General features: G+C 43.5%; 1 protein-coding gene across 4 annotated transcripts in view; it reads right to left on the reverse strand.

The window, feature by feature from the left end:
- The window catches only part of stab1 (stabilin 1), a 64675-nt gene extending 38427 nt beyond the window's left edge, over nucleotides 1-26248 (reverse strand). For 3 of the 4 annotated variants that reach the window (XR_007941959.1, XM_051948261.1, XM_051948260.1), the window contains exons 1-29: nucleotides 26119-26248; nucleotides 25969-26045; nucleotides 25005-25127; nucleotides 24473-24610; nucleotides 24126-24197; nucleotides 23713-23826; nucleotides 22630-22683; nucleotides 22239-22319; nucleotides 21986-22144; nucleotides 21072-21134; nucleotides 20331-20423; nucleotides 20170-20256; nucleotides 19508-19619; nucleotides 18104-18290; nucleotides 11434-11527; nucleotides 10963-11121; nucleotides 10587-10682; nucleotides 8803-8898; nucleotides 8114-8161; nucleotides 7894-8027; nucleotides 7382-7493; nucleotides 7090-7167; nucleotides 6897-6998; nucleotides 6721-6825; nucleotides 5296-5430; nucleotides 4816-4944; nucleotides 4357-4410; nucleotides 4108-4221; nucleotides 21-216 (exon numbers count right to left, since the gene is read on the reverse strand). Coding sequence is in view for 3 of the 4 variants with exons in the window: in XM_051948261.1 (XP_051804221.1) it covers nucleotides 21-216; nucleotides 4108-4221; nucleotides 4357-4410; nucleotides 4816-4944; nucleotides 5296-5430; nucleotides 6721-6825; nucleotides 6897-6998; nucleotides 7090-7167; nucleotides 7382-7493; nucleotides 7894-8027; nucleotides 8114-8161; nucleotides 8803-8898; nucleotides 10587-10682; nucleotides 10963-11121; nucleotides 11434-11527; nucleotides 18104-18290; nucleotides 19508-19619; nucleotides 20170-20256; nucleotides 20331-20423; nucleotides 21072-21134; nucleotides 21986-22144; nucleotides 22239-22319; nucleotides 22630-22683; nucleotides 23713-23826; nucleotides 24126-24197; nucleotides 24473-24610; nucleotides 25005-25127; nucleotides 25969-26045; nucleotides 26119-26191 (3085 nt within the window). In the remaining variant the exon portion in view is untranslated. Of the gene's footprint in view, nucleotides 1-20; nucleotides 217-4107; nucleotides 4222-4356; nucleotides 4411-4815; nucleotides 4945-5295; nucleotides 5431-6720; nucleotides 6826-6896; nucleotides 6999-7089; nucleotides 7168-7381; nucleotides 7494-7893; nucleotides 8028-8113; nucleotides 8162-8802; nucleotides 8899-10586; nucleotides 10683-10962; nucleotides 11122-11433; nucleotides 11528-18103; nucleotides 18291-19422; nucleotides 19620-20169; nucleotides 20257-20330; nucleotides 20424-21071; nucleotides 21135-21985; nucleotides 22145-22238; nucleotides 22320-22629; nucleotides 22684-23712; nucleotides 23827-24125; nucleotides 24198-24472; nucleotides 24611-25004; nucleotides 25128-25968; nucleotides 26046-26118 lie in introns of those variants that run through there. The other variant, XM_051948263.1, reaches the window with a different exon arrangement.
- Between the last annotated feature and the right edge of the window lie 1532 nt (nucleotides 26249-27780).

A 27780-nucleotide genomic window follows, 5' to 3' on the forward strand; every position in this document is an offset into this window, starting at 1 on the left:
ACAGATTTTGTGTTGCTCACTGGAGGAACAGTTGACTCCGTATCGTCCTGCCTCACAGTCCTCGCAGGCAGTGCCATGGAAACCCTCGTAGCAACGGCACTCCCCATTGCCGTGGTTACCGTCCTGACACTCGCCGTGATTGGAGCACCAGCTGCCGTCATCTCCGGGGCATTTGAAGCACTCGTGACCGTAGAAACCAGGACAGCAGGTGTGATCCTGCAGACACACCGGGGCAGGGTTAGTCTGATGGAGAACAGGCTGATAGATCCTAACACTGACTCTGTTCTCTTCAGAACAAACGACAGAACCCAGCAGAGAGAAAATGCACAAACAGGAGAGTTTACTAGAAAAAATAAACAGCTGGAAACATCTCAACAGTCACAGTGATGTCATTTAGAAGAATCTTTGATTTTAGACAAACTTTAAGCCGTTCTGGACCAATCGGGTGAAGATGGAGAATAATGGGGTTCTCATGAGAACTAATTATTATTATGGATGCTATATAATATCCATCCATCCATTTTCTTCCGCTTATCCGGGGTCGGGTTGTGGAGGCAGCAGGCGAAGCAGATCGTTCCAGGCATCCCTCCCCCCAGCAATGCTTTCCAGCTCTTCCTGGGGGATCCCGAGGCGTTCCCAGGTCAAACGAGATATATAATCCCTCCAGCAAGTTCTGGGTCTACCCCAGGGTCTCCTACCAGACGGACGTGCTCGGAAAACCTCCAAAGGAAGTCTCCCTGGAGGCATCCGAATCAGATGGCCAAACCACCTCAACTGGCTCCTTTCGATGCGAAGGAACAGCGGCTCTACTCCGAGCTCCCTCCGGATGTCTGAACTCCTCACCCTATCTCTAAGGCTGAGTCCAGCCACCCGACGGAGGAAGCTCATTTCGGCCGCTTGTATCCGTGATCTTGTTCTTTCGTTCACTACCCAGAGCTCATGACCAAAAGTGAGGGTTGGAACGTAGATGGATGGTAAATCGAGAGCTTCGCTTTACGGCTCAGCTCCTCTTCACCACGACGGTTCGGTACAACGCCTGCATTACTGCTGACGCCACACCAATCCGCCTGTCCATTTCTCGGTCCATTTTCCCATCAATCGTGAACAAGATCCTGAGATACTTGAACTCCTTCGCTTGGGGAAGCAACCCCCCCCCAACCCAGAGGGAGCAACCCACCAGTTTCCGGCAGAGAACCATGGCCTCGGACTTGGAGGTGCTGATCTGAATCCTGGAGGTCACAGTCTGAGGACGCCAACAACACCACATCATCCGCAAAAAGCAGAGAAGCGATCCTGAGGCTCCCAAACCGAAAACCCTCCCCACCACCACTGCGCCTTGAAATCCTGTTCATGAATACCACAAACAGGATTGGAGACAAGGGCAGCCCTGGCGGAGTCCAACACCCACCGGAAACGTGTCTGACTGTGAAGTCAAACTTGAATGTGTGTGTGTGTGTGTGTGGCTGTCGGTGTTGCTGGTGGCTGACGGCACTCATGGGCACAGGTGGGTTGATCACCTCACAGCGTGGCTTCGTTTCACAGGTGTTTTAAATGTTGGTTGATTAGCGGCACACAAAGAAACAGCACTCGCAGAGTCGCGTAGCCTGCTAAGCCTGCTGAGAGTCCGGAGAGGCAGCCGGTAAGAGTTTAATCACTCTCTTTTAGCGAGTCGGGTTTGCGGTGTGAAGCTGAGGTTGGTGTGTGTTAGGTTTCTGATTGTTTGCGTGAGTGTTTAAATGTTTGTGTGGCACACGGCCTCTGTCTTTGAATGAATGAATGAATGAATGAATGGATGTATTTGTGATTTTGTCCCATAGTTTTTGTTATGCGCAGTGGATGGATTGAGTCAGATTGACGGAGTTTATGCGCAGATGTAAATCTAAATGTTAATTGATTACTGTGGAAGTTGTGTGTGCGTGTGTTTGGACTGTAAGATTTATAATAATTTTGCTAAGATGATTACCTATATTTAAAATGAAATTAGTGTATTTAACAGGGTGAATTGTTATATTATTTACATGTTTTATTCTGTTGGTTTGTTGTTTAGACATGTGCTTTGTGTTTCTTCAGGTTTATCACCTGAGCGGCCAATAAGCAGCCATAACTAAATGAAATGAAACATTTTTAATTCCAATTAAAAGAAGAAAAAAAATGGAAAAAGACTGCCTGGCCTGAGTGAATTCCTGCATGACCCCGGACCTTTAAAACAAAACTTCCTTTTCAAGTTAGGAAGAGCAGGCTGTAGAGGAATAACTTGACACTGACTAAATGCCGAGTATGTGGACACAGCTCTCACTTTGGTCATACAGGGACTGAACGGCTAGTAGCAACAAGCTCGGTACCCCATACTCCCACTGCGCCTCCCACAGAGCCCCTCGGGGGACATGGTCATAGGCCTTCACCAGGTCCACAAAACACGTAGACTGGCAGGTCAAACTCCCATGACCCCCTCAGCAGCTCCCACAAGCTTAAAGATCTGATCCACCGTTCCACGACCGGGACGGAATCCGCATTGCTCCTCCTGAATCAAGGTTCGACTATCGGTCAGATCCTCCCTTCCAGCACCCTAGAGTAAACTTTCCCGGGGAGGCTGAGAAGTGTGATACCATGATAGTTGGCACACACTCTCCGGTCCCCCTTTTTGAAAATAGGGACCACCACCCCGATCTGCCACTCCACAGGTACTGTACCCAATGCCCACGCAACATTGTATAGAAGTGTCAACCAAGACAGTCCAACAATGTCCAGAGCCTTCAGCATCTCGGGGCGAATCTCGTCCACACCTGGCGCCTTGCCACAAAGGAGCTTCTTAACTACCTCGGCCACCTCTGCCCCGGATATGGACAAAGATCCCCCCGAGTCTTCAGGCTCTGCCTCCTCCATAGAGGACAGGTTTATCGGCTTCAGGAGTTCCTGGAAGTGCTCTTTCCACCACTCGACGATATTCCCAGTGCGGGTCAACAGTTCTCTACCCCGACTGTACACAGAATGAGCGAAGCCCTGCCTCCCCTTCCTGAGGTGCCGAACGGTTTGCCAGAACTTCCCCAAGGCCGACCAAAAGTCCTTCTCCATGGCCTCCCCGAACTCCTCCCACACCCGAGTTTTAGCTTCCACAACTGCTGCCCTTTTGGCCAGCCGGTACCCCTTCAGCTGCTTCGGGAGACCCCCGAGCCAGCCAGGCCTGAAAAGCCTCCTTTTTCGGCCTGACGGCCTCCCTCACCTCTGGTGTCCACCAGCGGGCCGCCACGACAGGCACCAGTGACCTTCAGACCACAGCTCCTAGCAGCTGCTTCTGCAATGGAGGCTTTGAGCATGGACCACTATATTTATATTAGAGTCAAATCATGTGATAAAAACTGTGAACTTCCATCCTAGAGTGAGAAGTACAACTACAATGTTAGTACAGTGTTACTACAATGTTACTATAGAGTTGCGACAGTGTTACTACAGTGTTTATACAGTGTTACTAGTTGTGTTAGTACAGTGTAACTATAGCATTACTACAGTGTTACTACAGTGTTAGTACAGTGTTGTTACAGTGTTAGTACAGTGTGACTACAGCGTTACTACAGTGTTAGTACAGTGTAACTACAGCATTAGTGCAGCGTTGCTACAGTGTTAGTACAGTGTGACTACAGCGTTACTACAGTGTTAGTACAGTATAACTACAGCATTAGTGCAGCATTGCTACAGTGTTAGTACAGTGTGACTACAGCGTTACTACAGTGTTAGTACAGTATAACTACAGCATTAGTGCAGCGTTGCTACAGTGTTAGTACAGTGTGACTACAGCATTAGTGCAGCGTTGCTACAGTGTTAGTACAGTGTGACTACAGCATTAGTGCAGCGTTGCTACAGTGTTAGTACAGTGTGACTACAGCGTTACTACAGTGTTAGTACAGTATAACTACAGCATTAGTGCAGCATTGCTACAGTGTTAGTACAGTGTGACTACAGTGTTACTACAGTGTTGCTACAGTGTAACATAGCGTTAATGCAATGATACTACAGTGTTGCTACAGCATTAATACAGCATTAGTACAGTGTTACTGCAATGTTAGTACAGTGTTACTACAGTGTTGGTAGTTGTGTAGGGGACCATCAGACCGTGGTCATTCGGAGACACTTGATGACGCAGCCTGGCTTTGACGAAATCCTGGCTCTGACCCGTTTCCTGTATCTGCAGTTGGAGCGCATGTTGGCAGGAAACTGTTCTCTGACCTGCAGAGGAACCAGAGAAACATTCAGAGAGAGACGAAAAACCAAACGATACGACTGAATTCAGCCCCAATGCACGGTGAAGAGAAACAGTTTCTGTGGAGAATCAGTCAGAGTTTGTTCTGCAGATCTTCTTACTGGTTTGTAGCTAGAGTAGCATCGAGGAGGTCCTTCACAGTCTGAGCACCGGCCCTGGTAGACAACATTATTACTATTATTATTATCGTTATTATTATTGATATCATTATTGTTATTATTATTGTTGTTGTTCTTATTCAGGAATTTTAAGTTCTTTTGTTCAGGTATTTTGTTCAGGTAATTTTGGAGGAGTGTTGAGTCAGTTTGGACTCTTTTTGTCTCTTGTTTTGGACTGAAAATAACTTTGGACAGATCTTTTCCTGCTCGACGTTTCTATTCTGAGGCCTGAACATGACAATAATTTGAAACACATCACATCAGGAAACACATCAGGAACCTTCATTAGGAACCACATTAAGAACCATCCCCTAAACAAAGAGGTTCTTCAGTTTCAGTTGGACCTCTGAAGAACCGGGGCATCTTCTAAAGAACCATTTTAGAACATCGGGGTTTTCTTACATCAACCTGCAGAGACACCGGTTTGCTGCATCGGTTGCGTCGGACTTTGAGGACCTGATGGATGAAGATGATGACGCCGTACTCCGTCTCCACAAAACCGCCGTCCAGTGGAACGTCGTTCACGACCGTCTGCAGAACCACAGAACACTCAGATCTCTGTGGAACAACACCTCCACCATCAACTTGCTGCTGGATCTTCACTTTCATTATCGTGTTTCTTTGTTTTTATTCTTTCTACTCAGCATTTCTTCTCAGCACCGTTCCTTCAGGAATAATTAATCTGCATCTTACAGTTGAATCTCTTCTCCCATAAAACACCAAAAATGAAAGCTGAGGACCAGAAACGACACCAGAGCTTCTCCTGATCTTCACTTTTTTCAGATAAGTAGTATAGTTAAAATAGTTAAAAAACAGAACAAAAACAGTTTGATTGTTTTTGATTTTTCATCGTTGGTATCGGATGGGTTCTGGCTCAGGTACCTGGTTCTGGCGGTCCAGGTGGAACTGGACCTGGTAGTCGGCTCCCAGCAGAGTGCTCTTCAGCATCCCATCCACCAGGTGGTCTGGAAACAGTAGCTCATAGGGAACCACGTGGTACCGGAACACATCCGGGTCCTGCACAGAACCAGGAGCAGAGTTCATAGTTCTCATGTTCTGGATGAATTCTGAGACTCTTTTCTATTTTCATCCTCAAAGGAACCTGCAGAACCATGTTAAAGTTCAGTATCTCCAAGAACAGACAGAACAACTTCATCAGATCAGAACCAGTGAATGGATCCAGCAGAAAACAGATTCATCATTGGAGCTTTCATTTATTCCTGTTGGACATGCTGGTTCTGCTTTTTCTTTTCTTTTTTTACTTTTCCCGAGAACAAAATTATTAATTTTTCATTCTGTGTCATAGTGACAGGAAACATTTGACGTAAATTTGAACAGATTTTGAGTAGTTTTTGGCAAATTTTGTAACTGAAATGGTCTTTTCTTCTGATTGAGAAGACCTCTCTGAGTTCTTCTTCATGTTGGTGGATGTTGGTGGATCAGGTAGATGTTGGTGGATCAGATGGATGTTGGTGGATCAGATGGATGTTGGTGGATCAGGTGGATGTTGGTGGATCAGGTGGATGTTGGTGGATCAGGTAGATGTTGGTGGATCAGGTGGATGTTGGTGGATCAGGTAGATGTTGGTGGATCAGATGGATGTTGGTGGATCAGATGGATGTTGATGGATCAGATGGATGTTGATGGATCAGGTAGATGTTGGTGGATGTTGGTGGATCAGATGGATGTTGGTGGATCAGGTGGATGTTGGTGGATCAGGTGGATGTTGGTGGATCAGGTAGATGTTGGTGGATCAGGTGGATGTTGGTGGATGTTGGTGGATCAGATGGATGTTGGTGGATCAGGAGGATGTTGGTGGATCAGGTGGATGTTGGTGGATCAGGTGGATGTTGGTGGATCAGGTAGATGTTGGTGGATCAGGTAGATGTTGGTGGATCAGGTGGATGTTGGTGGATGTTGGTGGATCAGATGGATGTTGGTGGATCAGGTGGATGTTGGTGGATCAGGTGGATGTTGGTGGATCAGGTGGATGTTGGTGGATCAGGTAGATGTTGGTGGATCAGATGGATGTTGGTGGATCAGATGGATGTTGATGGATCAGATGGATGTTGATGGATCAGGTAGATGTTGGTGGATGTTGGTGGATCAGATGGATGTTGGTGGATCAGGTGGATGTTGGTGGATCAGGTGGATGTTGGTGGATCAGGTAGATGTTGGTGGATCAGGTGGATGTTGGTGGATGTTGGTGGATCAGATGGATGTTGGTGGATCAGGAGGATGTTGGTGGATCAGGTGGATGTCGGTGGATCAGGTGGATGTTGGTGGATCAGAAGGATGTGGACCTACCAGGACAGAGGAGTTGGTTGTGTCCAGATGTTTCCTCACAGCTGCATCTGAAGGCAGCAGCAGGGTGAAGGAGTACGTGGACAGCCGATCGGTCAGGTTGTACATCTGAGAAGGAACTCTGAGTTTATAGCAGAACATGAAGACCTGCAGAACCGTGAAGCTGAACTCAGACTTACTACAGCAAACTGTCTGAACAGGCTGAAGTTGGAGGAGGAGTTCAGGAAGGACATGAGGAGGGGAGGCTCAGGAGGGAGGTTCGCTTGGGACGGAACCAGAACCTGAACACAGAAACAGTGGCAGTGTTTACTACAGCTCAGATATTCAGAAAAACGCTCCATGTTTTGGTCATGAAATGGTCCGTCTGGGCACCTGGTCAATGATATGGAGATAGCCATTGATCGCAGGCAGGTTGTGTTTGATGATGGAGGCATTTCCGATCCGGATCACCTGGAACAGAACCACAGGTGAGTGGAACAGCTGACACACTGCACCAGGTCATAAACTATCTACTGAGAATGAACACAAACTCATAAATATGGTTTCTCTCTGAGGAGAACATGATCCAGTGGATATTAAAGCTCAGGTCTGTGTGTTAAAGCTCCATGTTCTCATGTTTGTTGGTTCCTACTCCTCGGAGGATGGACCTCCTGCTGGTCCTCACCCCGCTGCTGTTGGTCACCTCCCACTGGGTCGGAGGGTTCATGGTGTCCAACCTGTGGCCCACCAGCCGGTCCAGGTCCTCCAGTGAGAAGATCCCCGGCAGGAAGAGAGACCTGAGACCAGGAGAGGAACCGAAGAACCAAACATCTGTCAGAACATCATGCACAGCTGGAAGTTAACATTAGAATTATAACCCTCTGGAGACACTGTTGGAACCATCAACCCCACATTAAAGCACCACCTCTGAATCAGGAGGATGTTGGTGGATGTTGGTGGATTATAGTGATAAGGTGGATGTTGATGATCAGGTGGATGTTGGTGGATGTTAAGGTATTCGATGTAACTTCCTGAAACTGGATTCATAACTCATTTTTTCTTCACAGTGAGATCAGGATTTTATTTTGCTGGGTTCATTAAAACACATCTGGCTGTAGGGGAACATCTGGTTCTCAGACTCGGTGTGATTTGTCGGTTGAACGGTGGGTGATGTTTGGGACCGTGTGATTGGCTGACCGTAGGAAGGGAGACAGGTGGTGCCGGCTGGTCCAGAATTTGTACTCAGCAGAACTCAAGTTGTTCAGAGCTTCTCTGGACGGAACCAACACCGTGACGTTTTCACTCAGGGCCTCAGAGAAGGACTCCAGCTTCTGCCAGAACACAACACCACCGACGTCACCTTCAGGAGCTTTAAAACATTGGCTTGAATTACCTATGGCAGGTGTGTGTGGCCCACCTGACTGAATCGATAGAAAGCGAACAGCGTTAAGTGTGTTTCCAGCTCCTGCAAACACACAAACACACTTTTATTGGCACTAAATCACCAGAACGACTCCATTATCAGCCACAAAACACACAGAGAGCTTTTCAATATTCAACTGTCCCACAGTTCTTGAACGCGCCGCGTCTTACCTTCAGGTCCATCTGGAAAATTAACAGAATCTCAGCTTAAAATGGAGATAATTCATCACAAAATCTACAAAAATAAACAGTGTCCTACAAAACACATTCTGTAAAAACCTAGAATTTTTTCCAAACATCCAGAGATTTTCAGGTTGAACTGCAGGCAGTGTTTCCTCAGAGAGACAGAAATAAATGCAGCAGAAACAGAGAACAGAGGAGCAGGTAGTTGGAGATCATCCACCATGGAGAAACATCTTCTACTGATAATGAGTAGAGAGGAAAGCACAACACCACAAACAGACACAAAACAACATAAAGAACACACAAAATGACAAAAATTAGAAACATAAACAACAGAAACAAGATGTAAAACGACAAAAACGAGACAAAAGGACAAAAATAAGACACAAAGCGAGAAACGAGACACAAAACGTCTCAAACACGACACCGCTTTGGGATCCCTGCAGTTGCTTCCACTAAAGCTGCAGCAGCTGGTCCAGGTGAGCTCAGGTGAGTTTTTACCTCCAGTAAGTGTCCGTAGCAGATTTTTCCGTCTCCAGCGTATCCGTCCGGACAGATACAGGTGTGAGACCCGCTCTCTTTCAGCTTACACGTCGCCTGGAACACAAACACACTAAACACCTGGAACACTATAAACATCTGGAACACTATAAACATCTGGAACACTAATAAACACCTGGAACACTAATAAACATCTGGAACACTAATAAACATCTGGAACACTAATAAACACCTGGAACACTATAAACATCTGGAACACTAATAAACATCTGGAACACTATAAACATCTGGAACACTATAAACATCTGGAACACTAATAAACACCTGGAACACTATAAACATCTGGAACACTAATAAACATCTGGAATACTAATAAACACCTGGAACACTATAAACATCTGGAACACTATAAACACCTGGAACACTAATAAACACCTGGAACACTAATAAACACCCAGAACACTAATAAACATCTGGAACACTAATAAACATCTGGAATACTAATAAACACCTGGAACACTATAAACATCTGGAACACTAATAAACACCTGGAACACTATAAACATCTGGAACACTAATAAACATCTGGAACACTATAAACACCTGGAACACTAATAAACATCTGGAACACAATAAACACCTGGAACACTATAAACATCTGGAACATTAATAAACATCTGGAACACTATAAACACCTGGAACACTAATAAACATCTGGAACACAATAAACACCTGGAACACTAATAAACACCCAGAACACTAATAAACATCTGGAACACAATAAACACCTGGAACACTATAAACATCTGGAACATTAATAAACATCTGGAACACTATAAACATCTGGAACACTATAAACACCTGGAACACTAATAAACATCTGGAACACAATAAACACCTGGAACACTAATAAACACCCAGAACACTAATAAACATCTGGAACACAATAAACACCTGGAACACTATAAACATCTGGAACATTAATAAACATCTGGAACACTATAAACATCTGGAACACTATAAACATCTGGAACACTAATAAACACCTGGAACACTAATAAACATCTGGAACACTAATAAACATCTGGAACACTAATAAACACCTGGAACACTATAAACATCTGGAACACTAATAAACATCTGGAACACTATAAACATCTGGAACACTAATAAACACCTGGAACACTAATAAACATCTGGAACACTAATAAACATCTGGAATACTAATAAACACCTGGAACACTATAAACATCTGGAACACTAACACCTGGAACACTATAAACATCTGGAACATTAATAAACACCTGGAACACTAATAAACACCCAGAACACTAATAAACATCTGGAACACTAATAAACATCTGGAATACTAATAAACACCTGGAACACTATAAACATCTGGAACACTAATAAACACCTGGAACACTATAAACATCTGGAACACTAATAAACATCTGGAACACTATAAACACCTGGAACACTAATAAACATCTGGAACACAATAAACACCTGGAACACTATAAACATCTGGAACATTAATAAACATCTGGAACACTATAAACACCTGGAACACAATAAACACCTGGAACACTAATAAACACCTGGAACACTATAAACATCTGGAACACTATAAACACCTGGAACACTAATAAACACCTGGAACACTATAAACATCTGGAACACTATAAACACCTGGAACATTAATAAACATCTGGAACTTCGACTGGTACTGTGTATTGTTGTTGTGTTGTTGTGTCTGTGTTGTTGTGTATATGTGTTGTTACCAGTTCATGACAGCCTCCGTTGTTTGTCAGACAGGGGTCGATGAGGTCGCACACAACTCCGTTTCCCATATAACCAGTTTTACAAACACACTCGCTCTGCAGACGCACAGACACACAAACAGACAAAGAGAGTGACGAGTTGTGAGTCAGTGGATATTAAACTTGTTAACATTTAAACATTCAAACCTTAAAGAGAAAAACATCAACACTCCATAGATGAGTCCTTTCATCACAACTGCTCAACCGGGTTGTGTCGTCAGATGTTGTTGTGTCGTCAGGTGTTGTTGTGGTTTGGTGTCGTCAGGTGTGGTGGTGTTTTTCTTGGGTATTGCGTAGTTGTTGTGTTATCAGATGTTGTGCAGTAGTTGTGTAGTACCTGTCCAGGTCCGATGTGGGTACAGATGGCATTGGGGCTACAGCCTCCTCGAGTCACCAGATCACAGTTGTTGATCTCAACACAAACTTTGCCATCACCTGTCCAGCCTTCAGCGCACGCACAGGTAGCCTCACCTGGACGCACAAACACACACTGGGCCTGCATACGCACACACACGCACACACACACATACACACACAGAGGTAATAATTCTTCAGAAATATAAAGTAATTTTAAAACAGTTTGTCGTACATTTAGACAGGTCTGGCCCCAAACGCTACTACCCTTAACCCTACTATCCCAAACCCTACTACCCTAAACCCTACTACCTCTAACCCTATTACCCCAAACCCTACTACCCTAAACCCTACTACCTCTAACCCTATTACCCCAAACCCTACTACCCCTAACCAGCTGGAGAACTTTAAACTGAACCACAGTGAGTTAAATGAGAGTTCATGTTAGTCTTACGTTGGAGTCACAGCCTCCTCGGTTGTTCTTCATGCAGGGGTTGATGGGAGAACACGAGTGACCATCGCCTTCATATCCATCTCTACATAAACACCTGCAGAACCAACAGTTACTGAGATCAGAACTGACAGGTACCAAAGTCAGAACCAACAGCTACCGAGGTTAGAACCAAACGTTACTGAGACTTCATCTCACACTGACAACATGTAGACAACAAATAAAGACACAACGTTCACCAGTGATGCTGCTACAGTTACAAGAAACCTGGTTCAGACTGGAACCAACTACTGATCACAAAGGGTTATTTATAGGGTTAGTGGGGGTAGTAGGGTTAGGGTTAGGGTTACAATGTCAAAATGTCTGCGTAGTTTCTATAGCTGTGTTTCCTTCGTTGTGTGTAGTCCTGTGTGTGTGTTTCTTATGTTGTGTGTAGTCCTGTGTGTGTGTGTGTGTGTGTTTCTTATGTTGTGTGTAGTCCTGTGTGTATGTGTTTCTTACGTTGTGTGTAGTCCTGTGTGTGTGTGTGTGTGTGTTTCTTACGTTGTGTGTAGTCCTGTGTGTGTGTGTTTCTTATGTTGTGTGTAGTCCTGTGTGTGTGTTTCTTATGTTGTGTGTAGTCCTGTGTGTGTGTGTGTGTGTTTCTTATGTTGTGTGTAGTCCTGTGTGTATGTGTTTCTTACGTTGTGTGTAGTCCTGTGTGTGTGTGTGTGTGTGTGTGTGTTTCTTACGTTGTGTGTAGTCCTGTGTGTGTGTGTGTTTCTTATGTTGTGTGTAGTCCTGTGTGTGTGTGTGTGTGTGTGTTTCTTATGTTGTGTGTAGTCCTGTGTGTATGTGTTTCTTACGTTGTGTGTAGTCCTGTGTGTGTGTGTGTGTGTGTGTTTCTTACATTGTGTGTAGTCCTGTGTGTGTGTGTTTCTTACGTTGTGTGTAGTCCTGTGTGTGTGTGTTTCTTATGTTGTGTGTAGTCCTGTGTGTGTGTGTTTCTTATGTTGTGTGTAGTCCTGTGTGTGTGTGTTTCTTATGTTGTGTGTAGTCCTGTGTCTGTGTGTTTCTTATGTTGTGTGTAGTCCTGTGTGTGTGTGTGTGTGTGTGTGTTTCTTACGTTGTGTGTAGTCCTGTGTGTGTGTGTTTCTTATGTTGTGTGTAGTCCTGTGTGTGTGTGTGTGTGTGTGTTTCTTATGTTGTGTGTAGTCCTGTGTGTGTGTGTTTCTTACATTGTGTGTAGTCCTGTGTGTGTGTGTGTGTGTGTGTTTCTTATGTTGTGTGTAGTCCTGTGTGTGTGTGTGTGTGTGTGTTTCTTACGTTGTGTGTAGTCCTGTGTGTGTGTGTTTCTTATGTTGTGTGTAGTCCTGTGTGTGTGTGTGTGTGTGTGTTTCTTACGTTGTGTGTAGTCCTGTGTGTGTGTGTTTCTTATGTTGTGTGTAGTCCTGTGTGTGTGTTTCTTACATTGTGTGTAGTCCTGTGTGTGTGTTTCTTACATTGTGTGTAGTCCTGTGTGTGTGTGTGTGTGTGTGTTTCTTACGTTGTGTGTAGTCCTGTGTGTGTGTTTCTTACATTGTGTGTAGTCCTGTGTGTGTGTTTCTTACATTGTGTGTAGTCCTGTGTGTGTGTGTGTGTGTGTGTGTGTGTTTCTTACGTTGTGTGTAGTCCTGTGTGTGTGTGTGTGTGTGTGTTTCTTATGTTGTGTGTAGTCCTGTGTGTGTGTTTCTTATGTTGTGTGTAGTCCTGTGTGTGTGTGTTTCTTATGTTGTGTGTAGTCCTGTGTGTGTGTTTCTTACGTTGTGTGTAGTCCTGTGTGTGTGTGTTTCTTATGTTGTGTGTAGTCCTGTGTGTGTGTGTTTCTTACATTGTGTGTAGTCCTGTGTGTGTGTGTGTGTGTGTGTTTCTTATGTTGTGTGTAGTCCTGTGTGTGTGTTTCTTACATTGTGTGTAGTCCTGTGTGTGTGTGTTTCTTACATTGTGTGTAGTCCTGTGTGTGTGTGTGTGTGTGTGTTTCTTATGTTGTGTGTAGTCCTGTGTGTGTGTGTGTGTGTGTGTTTCTTATGTTGTGTGTAGTCCTGTGTGTGTGTGTTTCTTATGTTGTGTGTAGTCCTGTGTGTGTGTGTGTGTGTGTGTTTCTTATGTTGTGTGTAGTCCTGTGTGTGTGTTTCTTACGTTGTGTGTAGTCCTGTGTGTGTGTGTTTCTTATGTTGTGTGTAGTCCTGTGTGTGTGTGTTTCTTACATTGTGTGTAGTCCTGTGTGTGTGTGTGTGTGTGTGTTTCTTATGTTGTGTGTAGTCCTGTGTGTGTGTGTTTCTTACATTGTGTGTAGTCCTGTGTGTGTGTGTGTGTGTGTGTTTCTTATGTTGTGTGTAGTCCTGTGTGTGTGTGTGTGTGTGTGTTTCTTATGTTGTGTGTAGTCCTGTGTGTGTGTGTTTCTTATGTTGTGTGTAGTCCTGTGTGTGTGTGTTTCTTATGTTGTGTGTAGTCCTGTGTGTGTGTGTGTGTGTGTGTTTCTTATGTTGTGTGTAGTCCTGTGTGTGTGTGTTTCTTATGTTGTGTGTAGTCCTGTGTGTGTGTGTGTGTGTGTGTTTCTTATGTTGTGTGTAGTCCTGTGTGTGTGTTTCTTACGTTGTGTGTAGTCCTGTGTGTGTGTGTTTCTTATGTTGTGTGTAGTCCTGTGTGTGTGTGTTTCTTACATTGTGTGTAGTCCTGTGTGTGTGTGTGTGTGTGTGTTTCTTATGTTGTGTGTAGTCCTGTGTGTGTGTGTTTCTTATGTTGTGTGTAGTCCTGTGTGTGTGTGTTTCTTATGTTGTGTGTAGTCCTGTGTCTGTGTGTTTCTTATGTTGTGTGTAGTCCTGTGTGTGTGTGTGTGTGTGTGTGTTTCTTACGTTGTGTGTAGTCCTGTGTGTGTGTGTTTCTTACGTTGTGTGTAGTCCTGTGTGTGTGTGTTTCTTACGTTGTGTGTAGTCCTGTGTGTGTGTTTCTTATGTTGTGTGTAGTCCTGTGTGTGTGTTTCTTATGTTGTGTGTAGTCCTGTGTGTGTGTGTGTGTGTGTTTCTTATGTTGTGTGTAGTCCTGTGTGTGTGTGTTTCTTACATTGTGTGTAGTCCTGTGTGTGTGTGTGTGTGTTTCTTATGTTGTGTGTAGTCCTGTGTGTGTGTGTGTGTGTGTTTCTTATGTTGTGTGTAGTCCTGTGTGTGTGTGTTTCTTATGTTGTGTGTAGTCCTGTGTGTGTGTGTTTCTTACGTTGTGTGTAGTCCTGTGTGTGTGTGTTTCTTACGTTGTGTGTAGTCCTGTGTGTGTGTGTGTGTGTTTCTTATGTTGTGTGTAGTCCTGTGTGTGTGTGTGTGTGTGTGTTTCTTATGTTGTGTGTAGTCCTGTGTGTGTGTGTTTCTTACGTTGTGTGTAGTCCTGTGTGTGTGTGTTTCTTACATTGTGTGTAGTCCTGTGTGTGTGTTTCTTATGTTGTGTGTAGTCCTGTGTGTGTGTGTGTGTGTGTTTCTTATGTTGTGTGTAGTCCTGTGTGTGTGTGTGTGTGTGTTTCTTACGTTGTGTGTAGTCCTGTGTGTGTGTGTGTGTGTGTGTTTCTTACGTTGTGTGTAGTCCTGTGTGTGTGTTTCTTACATTGTGTGTAGTCCTGTGTGTGTGTGTTTCTTACATTGTGTGTAGTCCTGTGTGTGTGTTTCTTATGTTGTGTGTAGTCCTGTGTGTGTGTGTGTGTGTGTGTTTCTTATGTTGTGTGTAGTCCTGTGTGTGTGTGTTTCTTACGTTGTGTGTAGTCCTGTGTGTGTGTGTTTCTTACGTTGTGTGTAGTCCTGTGTGTGTGTGTTTCTTACGTTGTGTGTAGTCCTGTGTGTGTGTGTTTCTTACATTGTGTGTAGTCCTGTGTGTGTGTGTTTCTTATGTTGTGTGTAGTCCTGTGTGTGTGTGTTTCTTACATTGTGTGTAGTCCTGTGTGTGTGTGTTTCTTATGTTGTGTGTAGTCCTGTGTGTGTGTGTTTCTTACGTTGTGTGTAGTCCTGTGTGTGTGTGTTTCTTATGTTGTGTGTCGTCCTGTGTGTGTGTGTTTCTTACGTTGTGTGTAGTCCTGTGTGTGTGTGTTTCTTATGTTGTGTGTAGTCCTGTGTGTGTGTGTTTCTTATGTTGTGTGTAGTCCTGTGTGTGTGTGTTTCTTATGTTGTGTGTAGTCCTGTGTGTGTGTGTGTGTGTGTTTCTTATGTTGTGTGTAGTCCTGTGTGTGTGTGTGTGTGTTTCTTACATTGTGTGTAGTCCTGTGTGTGTGTTTCTTATGTTGTGTGTAGTCCTGTGTGTGTGTGTGTGTGTGTGTTTCTTATGTTGTGTGTAGTCCTGTGTGTGTGTGTGTGTGTGTTTCTTATGTTGTGTGTAGTCCTGTGTGTGTGTGTGTGTGTGTTTCTTACGTTGTGTGTAGTCCTGTGTGTGTGTGTGTGTGTGTTTCTTATGTTGTGTGTAGTCCTGTGTGTGTGTGTGTGTGTTTCTTATGTTGTGTGTAGTCCTGTGTGTGTGTGTGTGTGTGTTTCTTATGTTGTGTGTAGTCCTGTGTGTGTGTGTGTGTGTGTTTCTTATGTTGTGTGTAGTCCTGTGTGTGTGTGTGTGTGTGTGTTTCTTATGTTGTGTGTAGTCCTGTGTGTGTGTGTGTGTGTGTTTCTTACGCTGTGTGTAGTCCTGTGTGTGTGTGTGTGTGTGTTTCTTACGTTGTGTGTAGTCCTGTGTGTGTGTGTGTGTGTGTGTGTGTGTGTTTCTTACGCTGTGTGTAGTCCTGTGTGTGTGTGTGTGTGTGTTTCTTACGTTGTGTGTAGTCCTGTGTGTGTGTGTGTGTGTGTTTCTTACGTTGTGTGTAGTCCTGTGTGTGTGTGTGTGTGTGTGTTTCTTACGCTGTGTGTAGTCCTGTGTGTGTGTGTGTGTGTGTGTGTTTCTTACGCTGTGTGTAGTCCTGTGTGTGTGTGTGTGTGTGTGTGTTTCTTACGTTGTGTGTAGTCCTGTGTGTGTGTGTGTGTGTGTTTCTTACGTTGTGTGTAGTCCTGTGTGTGTGTGTGTGTGTGTGTGTGTGTGTGTGTTTCTTATGTTGTGTGTAGTCCTGTGTGTGTGTGTGTGTGTGTGTGTGTGTGTTTCTTACGTTGTGTGTAGTCCTGTGTGTGTGTGTGTGTGTGTGTGTGTGTGTGTGTTTCTTATGTTGTGTGTAGTCCTGTGTGTGTGTGTGTGTGTGTGTGTGTGTGTGTGTTTCTTATGTTGTGTGTAGTCTGTGTGTGTGTGTGTGTGTGTTTCTTACGTTGTGTGTAGTCCTGTGTGTGTGTTTCTTACGCTGTGTGTAGTCCTGTGTGTGTGTGTTTCTTACGTTGTGTGTAGTCCTGTGTGTGTGTGTGTGTGTGTGTTTCTTATGTTGTGTGTAGTCCTGTGTGTGTGTGTGTGTGTGTGTGTGTGTGTGTGTTTCTTACGTTGTGTGTAGTCCTGTGTGTGTGTGTGTGTGTGTGTGTGTGTGTGTTTCTTACGTTGTGTGTCGTCCTGTGTGTGTGTGTGTGTGTGTGTTTCTTACGTTGTGTGTAGTCCTGTGTGTGTGTGTGTGTGTGTTTCTTACGTTGTGTGTAGTCCTGTGTGTGTGTGTGTGTGTGTGTTTCTTACGCTGTGTGTAGTCCTGTGTGTGTGTGTGTGTGTGTGTTTCTTATGTTGTGTGTAGTCCTGTGTGTGTGTGTGTGTGTGTGTTTCTTACGTTGTGTGTAGTCCTGTGTGTGTGTGTGTGTGTGTGTTTCTTACGTTGTGTGTAGTCCTGTGTGTGTGTGTGTGTGTGTGTGTTTCTTACGTTGTGTGTAGTCCTGTGTGTGTGTGTTTCTTACGCTGTGTGTAGTCCTGTGTGTGTGTGTGTGTGTGTGTTTCTTACGTTGTGTGTAGTCCTGTGTGTGTGTGTGTGTGTGTGTGTTTCTTACGTTGTGTGTAGTCCTGTGTGTGTGTGTTTCTTACGTTGTGTGTAGTCCTGTGTGTGTGTGTGTGTGTGTGTTTCTTACGTTGTGTGTAGTCCTGTGTGTGTGTGTGTGTGTGTGTTTCTTATGTTGTGTGTAGTCCTGTGTGTGTGTGTGTGTGTGTGTGTGTGTGTTTCTTACGTTGTGTGTAGTCCTGTGTGTGTGTGTGTGTGTGTGTGTGTGTGTGTGTTTCTTACGTTGTGTGTAGTCCTGTGTGTGTGTGTGTGTGTGTTTCTTACGTTGTGTGTAGTCCTGTGTGTGTGTGTGTGTGTGTGTGTGTGTGTGTGTGTGTGTTTCTTACGTTGTGTGTAGTCCTGTGTGTGTGTGTGTGTTTCTTACGTTGTGTGTAGTCCTGTGTGTGTGTTTCTTACGTTGTGTGTAGTCCTGTGTGTGTGTTTCTTACGTTGTGTGTAGTCCTGTGTGTGTGTGTGTGTGTTTCTTATGTTGTGTGTAGTCCTGTGTGTGTGTGTGTGTGTGTGTTTGTGTTTCTTACTTTGTGTGTAGTCCTGTGTGTGTGTGTGTGTGTTTCTTACGCTGTGTGTAGTCCTGTGTGTGTGTGTGTGTGTTTCTTACGTTGTGTGTAGTCCTGTGTGTGTGTGTGTGTGTTTCTTACGTTGTGTGTAGTCCTGTGTGTGTGTGTTCTTACGTTGTGTGTAGTCCTGTGTGTGTGTGTTTCTTACGTTGTGTGTAGTCCTGTGTGTGTGTGTGTTTCTTACGTTGTGTATAGATCTGTGTGTGTGCAGTATGCGTGCACATGGCAATGCTCCAGCAGACCGTCAGAGTTGCATGGTGTCGCTGTTTTGTCGCAGAAATCTCCGGAAAATCCGTCTAGACAGGATCCTCTGCGACATATTCCTCCGCTGCCGGGACGGTTGTCACACACTCCGTGAACACAACGACACTCTGAGGACACACACAGGAAGTCCATCAGTTCAGACAGAGAGTCTTCTTCCTGAAGAGGGCGGGGCCAGACACTGAACCAGGATCCTAGTAATGGAGGAATCAAACATCTGACTGAAACATCAGCACAAAGAGAAGCTAACTGGCCGGCTCTAGATCTTCAGATTTATTTGAAACTGTTAACTTCTTTCAACCGACAATTCAGAAAAGTTTGTTACCTTGCTGACATGTTTTGACAGCTCCTGCTGTCTTCCTCAGAGCGTCATCTGACGTTTGGTGACGTGGTCAGTTTGACAGATCTGTCAAAATCTGTCAAACCAACCATGCCTCCCGCCGCCCGGTGGTCTCTGGAGGATGGTGTCCCAAATGTGCGAGAGGATGTAGGCCCCTCGTCCCGGTTCACGGTGTGGCCCGCCCGCTTCCTGATCTCAATAGCTTCCCTGATCCATCGTCTCTGCTTATTGGTCTCCAAAGTGATAATCCTCCCCCCGTCCCAGTCCATAACATGATTTTGTCTTCTGCAGTGGTCTGTGATGGCTGATTTCTTATTTTCTTGTTTGGCTTGCTCTTTTTGTGCTCTTGTGAAGCGTCCAGTTGTTTCCTTTTTACATTCTGTTTGGTGTTCCGTTCTTCCTGTTTTGAATGACCTGCCTGTTTCACCAATGTATGTTTTGTTGCATGATTTGCACGGTATTTCATAGATGATGTTGCATTTATTGTCCAGGTCTATTCTGTCTTTGGGATGGACTAACAGCTGCCGGAGTTTTGTATGTGGTTTTACTGCAGTGTTGATGTGATATTTTCTCATGACGCGTTGTATTGTTTCCGTTATCCCACGGATATATGGAATGACACGTCACCAAACGTCAGATGACGCTCTGAGGAAGACAGCAGGAGCTGTCGAAACATATCAGCAAGGTAACAAACTTTTCTGAATTGTCGGTTTAAAGAAGTTAACAGTTTCATATAGTATATATCGACAAAAATGAACTTAACAGAACTTCAGATTTATTTCTAGAAGTCAGACTGAGGAACATCATGTCCAAGAGGAGTCAAAATAAGGTCCAACGGTACCAAACAGAACCACAGTGGAGACCAGTGGTACCAAACAGAACCAGACTAGAGACCAACGTACTGAAAGGAACCAGAACCTGAAGTTCTTCTGGATCGGACAGTGTGTCACCAGGCTCTGTTCTGTCAGGTTTAGGTTCTGCCGGTACCTTCGTCGCAGCGTTCTCCGTGTTTGTTGGGATCAGAGCAGATGTGGCAGGCGATGCCGCTGAGACCCGGCTGGCAGCTGCACGACCCGTTACCATGGATACCGTCAAAGCACTGCAAGGAACATAGAAACATGAACCTACAGAGAACATCAGCTGGTCAGAAACTCTGACTCATTGATAGAACAAAAAACGTCCTTCCGATGAGTCCTCGTCAACATTTAGTCTAAACATCGAAAAATTGGAACCTTGTCTGGTAAAACTTTAACCCGTCAGATTCTACTGATGTTAAAGCCTCAACAGTTGGAGAAATGTGGACCAAAGACTGTATTTTAGTAGAAACATGGATCCATCCATAGATAGACCCTGACAGGAACTTTATGGAGACAGTAGACCAGCCTGGATAGGAGATTCTAGACTATTTTTCCATTTTCAAGTCCAGTAATTATCCATTATCATCATTTGGACGATTGTGAGTAATGTTGGACGATCTTTTGATTAGATTTTAGTTTTTCTGGGATACAATTCAGATCATTTTTATCTTATTTTGAAGAGATTTTAGTCTTTCTTGGACATTTTTCAGATCTTTTTTTGGATCATTTTTATCTTATTTTGAAGAGATTTTAGTCTTTTTGAAGGTGGTGAAGAATTTGGCGGTTTCTTACGGTTCCTTTGTCGTAGCAGGGATGCTGAAAGCCTCCGATGCAGGGTTTACAGTCGGGACCGTAGAATCCTCTGCAGCACTCCACCACCTGGAGGAACAGCAGCCAGGTGAGATCTGACACCAACCTACCGTCTCACCTGGACAGGTAGAAGATCCTCTCACCTGTTTGGTTGCATTGCAGAACTTAGCGCAGCCTTTACTGAGTGAGGAGCGAAGAGGAGACGTGACGTATTCACAGCCGATTTGATGGCTGTCCTGAACAAACAATAAACACCTGAACAGGTAGCTCATCTACAGCAGTTCTTCTATTATTATGATTACTGTCAATTCATCTACAGCAGTTATTGACAGCCTAAATGGGTATCACAAAGTGACAAAAATGAAACACAAATCGACAAAAATGAGGGTCAAAACGACAAAAACGAGACAAAACAACAAAAACAAGACACAAAAGAATAAACGAGGCACAAAACAACAAAAAGGAGACAAAATAAAAAATGATACAAAACGACAAAAACGTGACAGAAAATGACAAAAACGAGACACAAAACGACAAAAGCGAGACACAAAATCACAAAAACGAGACAGAAAATGACAAAAACGAGATAAAGCAACAAAAATAAGACACAAAATGACAAAACAAAGGAATAATCATGCCAAATATCCTGCTCATTTCACAGTTTGACCCATTTGGCCTGTTTCTACTCCTCTAACAGTGCTGAACTTCATTACTAAAGACATGAATCTGTGTCATAAAAACCGTCCTGGTTCAATAAAGGTCTTCTGGAAATACGACAGCACCTTCTGGGTCAAAAATATATGTTCAGAAAAGCTAATATTTGGCTAAGCGTTGCTTCTGTGGTTCAGAAATGTTGCAGACATATTGATGATAGCTGTTTTTACCATTTCAACAGTGCCGTCGGGACATTGAGTCTCATAGAGGTAACTGCAGTGGACACAAGGACCCTGGAGACAAACAGAGAGACATTAGCTTACTGTTAGCATCTCTGCTAGCTTACTGTTAGCACCTCTGTTAGCTTATTACTAGTATCGATGTTAGCATCTCTGCTAGTTCACTGTTAGCACCTCTGTTAGCTTATTACTAGTATCGATGTTAGCTTACTGCTAGTATCAATGTTAGCATCTCTGCTAGCTTACTGTTAGCACCTCTGTTAGCTTACTGCTAGTATCGATGTTAGCATCTCTGCTAGCTTACTGTTAGCACCTCTGTTAGCATTCATGTTCGCTAACTGCTAAAATCTATGTTAGCTTACTGTTAGCATCTCCGTTAGCATCTTTGTTATCATCTTTGCTAGCTTATTGTTAGCATATATGTTAGCTTACTGTTAGCATCTCTGTTAGATTACTGTTGGCATTTCTGTTAGATTTATCATTAGCATTTCTATTAGCTTAGTGTTAGAATCTATGTTAGTTTACTGTTAAAATCAATGTTTGCTTACTGTTGGCACCTCTGCTAGCTTACTGTTAGCGTCTCTGTTAGACTTATCATTAGCATATCTGTTAGCTTACTGTCATCTCTGTTTGATTTACTTCTAGCTTTAGTGTTAGCCTACTACTAGCTTCACCGATAGCTTGACTCTTAACTTATTAGTAGCCTACTGTTAGATTTAGAATTAGCAGAACTGTTAGCCTTACTGTTAGATTCGGTGTTAGATTTACAGTTAGCTTCATTGTTAGCTGCACTGTTTGTATCTCTAGCTTTACTGTTAGCTGCATCATTAGCTTACTGTCATTTTGCATGTGTGTCTTTGTGTGTGTTTGTTTTGTCCTGTTTGTTTGCCCCAACCCCTGCTCACCACGGTGATCTTGCTCTCGGTGACATCACAGTGGTGGGGGAGGATGGGCAGGATGGAGGGCGGGACCAGCAGCCCGTCAATCATGTGGATGATCCCATTGGATGCCATGATGTTGGTGCTCGCCAGCTGGATCCGTTTATCGCCCAATAAGATCTGACCCTGCAGGAAACACAAACTATAACATGGAACACGTGGAACATGTGGAAGACGTAGAACATGCGGAACACAGGGAGGACCAATCAGAGACACCTACATCATTCGACACGCTGATGCTGATCATCTGATTAGCCATTGTCTGGATGCGAGGCAGAGCGCTGAGATCATCCACCGTCAGCTGTAGACGCAAGAAAAACCTTAAAATATCTGGATGGAACAAAAACATCTGGACGGAACAAACACATCTGGATGGAACAAACATCTGGATGGAACAAACACATCTGGATGGAGCACACACATCTGGACAAAACAAACACACCTGGACACAAACATCTGGATGGAACAGACACATCTGGATGGAAAAAAACACATCTGGACACAACAAACACATCTGGATGGAACAGACACATTTCAATGGAACAGACACATCTGGACACAAACATCTGGATGAACACATCTGTGGTTGTGTTTTCTGAGGCTGGTCTCACCACAGCCTGAGGGAAAACATGATGTCTGAGCAGCTCCTGGAGTTTGTGTTTGGCCTGAAAAGAGGCAAAGATCATGAAATTATCAAATGTTTATTCAATGAAACTCGACATCTGAGACGTCTAAAGACCCACATCAACAGTAAGAGTCAAACAGGTGGATTTTCTGATGATTAAATCCTGAGTGTTCACCAATCAGAGACTTACTGTGTTTAGATTCTGTATTTTTACTAAGTTGTAAATTAATGGGATCTAATCAACCATAAAAAGATCATTTCAGCAGCTGTGCTCCAAAAGTTATGTAAAATAACAGAAAACACCTGCAATAAAATTATAGTAACTTTCTGAAATTAAAAGACACTTTTTAGTCTTATTTTATACCAGATCATGAGTATTATTCTTTTTAATGATTAATTAATTACATTTAAATGCTTAAAAACAATTAAATTACCGATACTATAAACTGTTAAAACAAATGTAAGAAACAGACATGTTTCAGCATCTGGGGTTTCAAAAATAAAGGAAAAGAACAGAAAATGATTTCATAATTTTGTGAAATTAAAATAAATTCTCTTACCTTATTTTTAAGGAGATCGTGTGTATTTTAATTTAACAAACATTGAAATTAGACATAGCTATTTTGTTATATTTCTGCAATTTACAGTTCATAAACAATAAAAGAAAAAAGTCATTTACAGGCAGCTTTAATAGATACTAATTACACTGTTATTATTGGATGGTTAGGTTAAATATTCAGCAGAAAACCGCCTATTCTACAGCAGACGACTGCAATCAAATGATTTATGACAGGAACACAGTTAAAATGCAGTAATCAAAGCAGACAGACTGTCACTGGAGTTTTTGCAATCGTGCTGCAATCACACTGCAATCGAGTTGTAATTGAGCTGCAATCCAGCTACAATCATGCTGCAATCACGTTGCAATCACACTGCAATCGAGTTGCAACTAAGCTTCGATCCAGCTACAATCATGCTGCAATCACGTTGCAATCAAGCTGCAATCGAGCTGCAGGAGTTGTGCGTTTCCTGCAGCAGATCTAACCAACAATATCCATCGAGTCCTTACGTCATGCAGCATGTACAGGATGCTGCCGTCTCGGGCTCGGTCTATCGCCTGGTTGGTTGGGACAAAGACCGTGATTGGACCCGGACCCCTCAGAGGAGGAGGCGACCCACAGTTCTACAGAAACACAGAAACGTAGCTGTGATTGAAGGATTCAGAGTTAAGTTAAATATTTCCTCCTTCAGGTGCAACGACGTCAAAACTTCTGTCAACAAAAACAGCTTCTTTATGTTGCAGTGAAAAATAAGACAGTGAGAGAAAAACAAAGAGTGATTCAGTTTTAGCAGCAGTTTAGGCCGTCTCACTTTGCTGGTTCTGGTTCTGAAGATGGTGAAACAAAACAATTACCTAAGTGTAAATGTGGACTGAAACTTTAATCAAACCTCCTGCTGGTGGTTAGACTTCATGATACTCACGTCCACCAGAGAAAGGAAACGGTTGAATTTTCCATCTTTAGACAGAATCTCTCCGACCGTCAAATCAGCAAACTGGAAAAAAAGAATCAGATGACTTTTCACTTTTTATTCCAGCTGAAGACTCTGAAAGGACAAAAACACCATTTATCTGTCAAATGAACTGAATCAAATCTAAAACTAATCAGTTTATTCTACGCTTCCATGGAAAATGGACCGAAAAGAAATGATTGACTGTACCCAGATACATAAAGAACCTTTTGAAGAACCTCATACAGAGCGAGAAGAAGCATTCCCTTCAATGAACTAAACCCAGCAGATGATCAGAAACAAGAACAGCTGAAGCTCACCTGTTCATCTCGAGCCGCCCTGTCCGACTGCGAGCTGCTGATTGGCCGGTCTATGATGTGAATGATGCCATTGGCTGCCGGCAGGTCCCGCAGGATGACAGAGTAGAACCTGCTGGGTTCCTCCATCAGGATGAACCTCTGTGGTGAAACCAGAAAGTGTCTTCATGTTAGCATCCGTTAGCTTCTCTCCTGTTCTCTGTGCTCATCAAACTGCATTATGAATATTCTGGCCTAGTGAGACCAACTTAAAATCAAATCCTAGGATTATCTTTGTTTGGTTTCAGCTCTAACTCACATATCGATCACTTGGAGACGCAGAAGCAAAGCAGAAAATGAAAAACACCAACTCTATAGAAACCATAGATATCTGATGTAAACAGCAGTGGACCCAGGATGGAACCTTGTGGAACACCTGTGGACACTTATTGATAATTCTGACATACTGAGACTCATTTGACTCTTATTCTCCTGACTGATGGACCATCTCCTGAACCTTCAGAGGTTCCTGGTGGTTCTGCTGGTCCAGTCTCACCTGGTGGTCTTTGGTCCTCAGCTTGGCCCCTCCATACATGTTGAAGTCTCGCCCCTGCAGGTCGGCGTAGAGGAACTGACCCAGGATCAGGTGGTTTTTACACATTAGCTCCTCGTTAATGCCCTGCAGACATCAGAAGCTTCAATTCAGTCTGTGGACTCATCATGTCAACATCACCAAGGCCAGAAACTTTTACTGACATTGGACAGATTTTTATAGGACACAAGTTTTACCCATTCAGGACCAGTTCTGAGTCTCTTTGGACGAGTTTTTAGTGACTTTCAACCTCGTTTCAACTTAGTTTAGACAAATTTGAGTCTTTCTGGATGGATTCATTTTCCTCCAACTTCAACGTGTTCCTGAGTTTTATTGATTAGTTCTATTTTCAGTCACTTCGTTTCTGACTCATTTTTTTTAACTTTAAATAAAAACACGGAGTCATTTGAACATTTTTTTTTGAAAATAAAACTTGTTTAATTTTGGAGAAACTTCTTGGTTTCATCCAGCATCCAGTTAGTCGGTAACGTTCTCAGAACATTCAGATGCCTGAACATCAAATGGTTGTTTTACCACTGACTAATGTCTGGACTATTTTCATGAGTAGATTAATTTAGACAATAAATTCATCTCTAAAAAAGCAAAATGGCGGTTGTATTTACATCTGTGTCATTGGAACAAACTGGAGCTGACTGTAAAAAGCTGTTCAGCACGAAAAAGAACTCAGATTTACAGAATATACTGGATGAAGAGAGTGATTTCTATGAAAGAAATCCAGATTTCTGTGAACAGAGTGCAGAGTCTGTCAAATATCTTCTGGGATCCTCTCAGATTTTAATGGAAGTTATAAATTATTCTGAAGGTTGTTTTTCCTCCTGTGTTTATTGAGTTTTGCCGGAGCAGCAGAATTTAAATCAGGTTTTGGTTTTTACACGCTTAGTTCAGACATGAAGCTAGAAATCCTGACCGTCAGCGGCGTCTTCAGCTGCGGGATGAAGGCGGTAAACGGTCCGTTGTGGCTCAGCAGCAGTGAACATCCTTTTTCTGAAAAATCCAGAGTGAAGACTGAACAGAGGAGCAGAACGTTGTTGATGAACGCTCGGCGGGTTTATTTTACCGAACAGTGCCACTGCTCCGGTCAGGTTCTCCCTCTGGCTGCCGCTTCGGTCCAACTCCATCAGACGCTCCATCAGGTTGCCATAACAACGCCGTCCATCACCAATCTCATTCGCCTCACACACACACCTGAGAGAGAGGGCGGAAACAACAGGTGACCACAAAGTACACATTTTAATTCATGCAAAATGTTCAAATCAGAAAGTTCCTGTAAGCATTTATCTATGGATGGATCTTGAAACGTGTGCGAAATAAGATGAAGTTGGTGTAAAATGACCAAAATTGTCCAAAATGACACAAATTAGTAATTATTAGCCCTTGAAAATGGACATTGGGTGGTCTAGTGTCTCTCAGTGTCTATCTATGGATGGATCCATGTTTCTACTAAAATCCAGGCTTTGGTCCACATTTCTCCAACTGTTGATTGTCCAAAAATAACAAAAACAATCAACAGTTGGAGAAATGTGAACCAAAGACTGGATTTTAGTAGAAACATGGATCCATCCATAGACAGACACTGACAGGAACTTTATGAAGACACTAGACCAGCCTGGTTGGAGGTTTTGGACTTTTTACATGATCAGGAACCAATAATTAAACCGATCCTCTTCTGGATCCATTAAGTGATCTTGATCTGATAGAACTGTTCTGTCTGTTCTCTCCACAGTTCATGGATGTTGGTCTATTTCTTGAGATACTGAACCTTGAGAAATTTCTTTTAGGGTGAAAATGGGAAACTTCTCAGGTCGGAAGTCATGAACTTCTCTGAAGTCAGCAGTGGCGGCTTGTTAATATGGGGCGCTAGGGCGCCGCCCCCATCAAGATTTTGTGAAAAAGGTATTGACACAGTAAACATAAATACGTATTTAAAGTAATTAACACATCTGCACAGTGTTCACTCATATAATGGGTCTCATTTTTATTTTTTTAAGCTTTCCATTCCATATTGTTTTTTTTTTCAGGGTTGTTTTACACATTTCAATAGCGAGGGGCGCCTGCCAAATGAGCGTGCATGTACATTCTAAAACTTTTGGCTTTCATGTGACTTAATACTGGTCTCTAATTGGTTACTTAAAGATTGTCCTCCGGGTGCAGCTCTCTGCGTCTCTGGCGAATCAGCGCGTTTGGGTGGTCATTTTTCATCTGATCTGATTGGTTCATGATACCTGTCAATCAAAGTCTTCCTGGCAGCGTACACAGACACATACGGAGAGAGACAGACAGACCACAACAACAAGACAGAAGATGATGGCGGCAGCAAAAGAAAATTCGGTTGTTTCTTTACGAAATAATCCTTTTATGAGGCGTTTGCTGGAGGAAATAAAAAGGATAAAGGAGCTAGTACCGGAGCAACCTGATTTACAAATCCAGCAGCAGGCAAGTGACCGTGGACGGAGTTCCACCCGGGGCTTCTCCCGCCTGTGTTATGCTAAACACAGCTGGATAGCTGGATGTGAAGTTAGCAATGCTCTGTATTGTTTTCCCTGCTTGCTTTTTCAAAGTGTTGGCACTGAAGTTCTGTGGACAACAACGGGGGTCAGAGACCTGAAACATCTCTCTGAAAATGCAAACGGCATGAAGGTAGCCGTAGCCACCATGACAACAGCATGAAGCTACAGTTTTTTGGCCGTGTTAGCATCGCTGAACAACTAGATGAGGGCTA

Source organism: Acanthochromis polyacanthus, chromosome 5, assembly GCF_021347895.1.
Source record: "Acanthochromis polyacanthus isolate Apoly-LR-REF ecotype Palm Island chromosome 5, KAUST_Apoly_ChrSc, whole genome shotgun sequence".
Taxonomy (NCBI): Eukaryota; Metazoa; Chordata; class Actinopteri; family Pomacentridae; genus Acanthochromis; species Acanthochromis polyacanthus.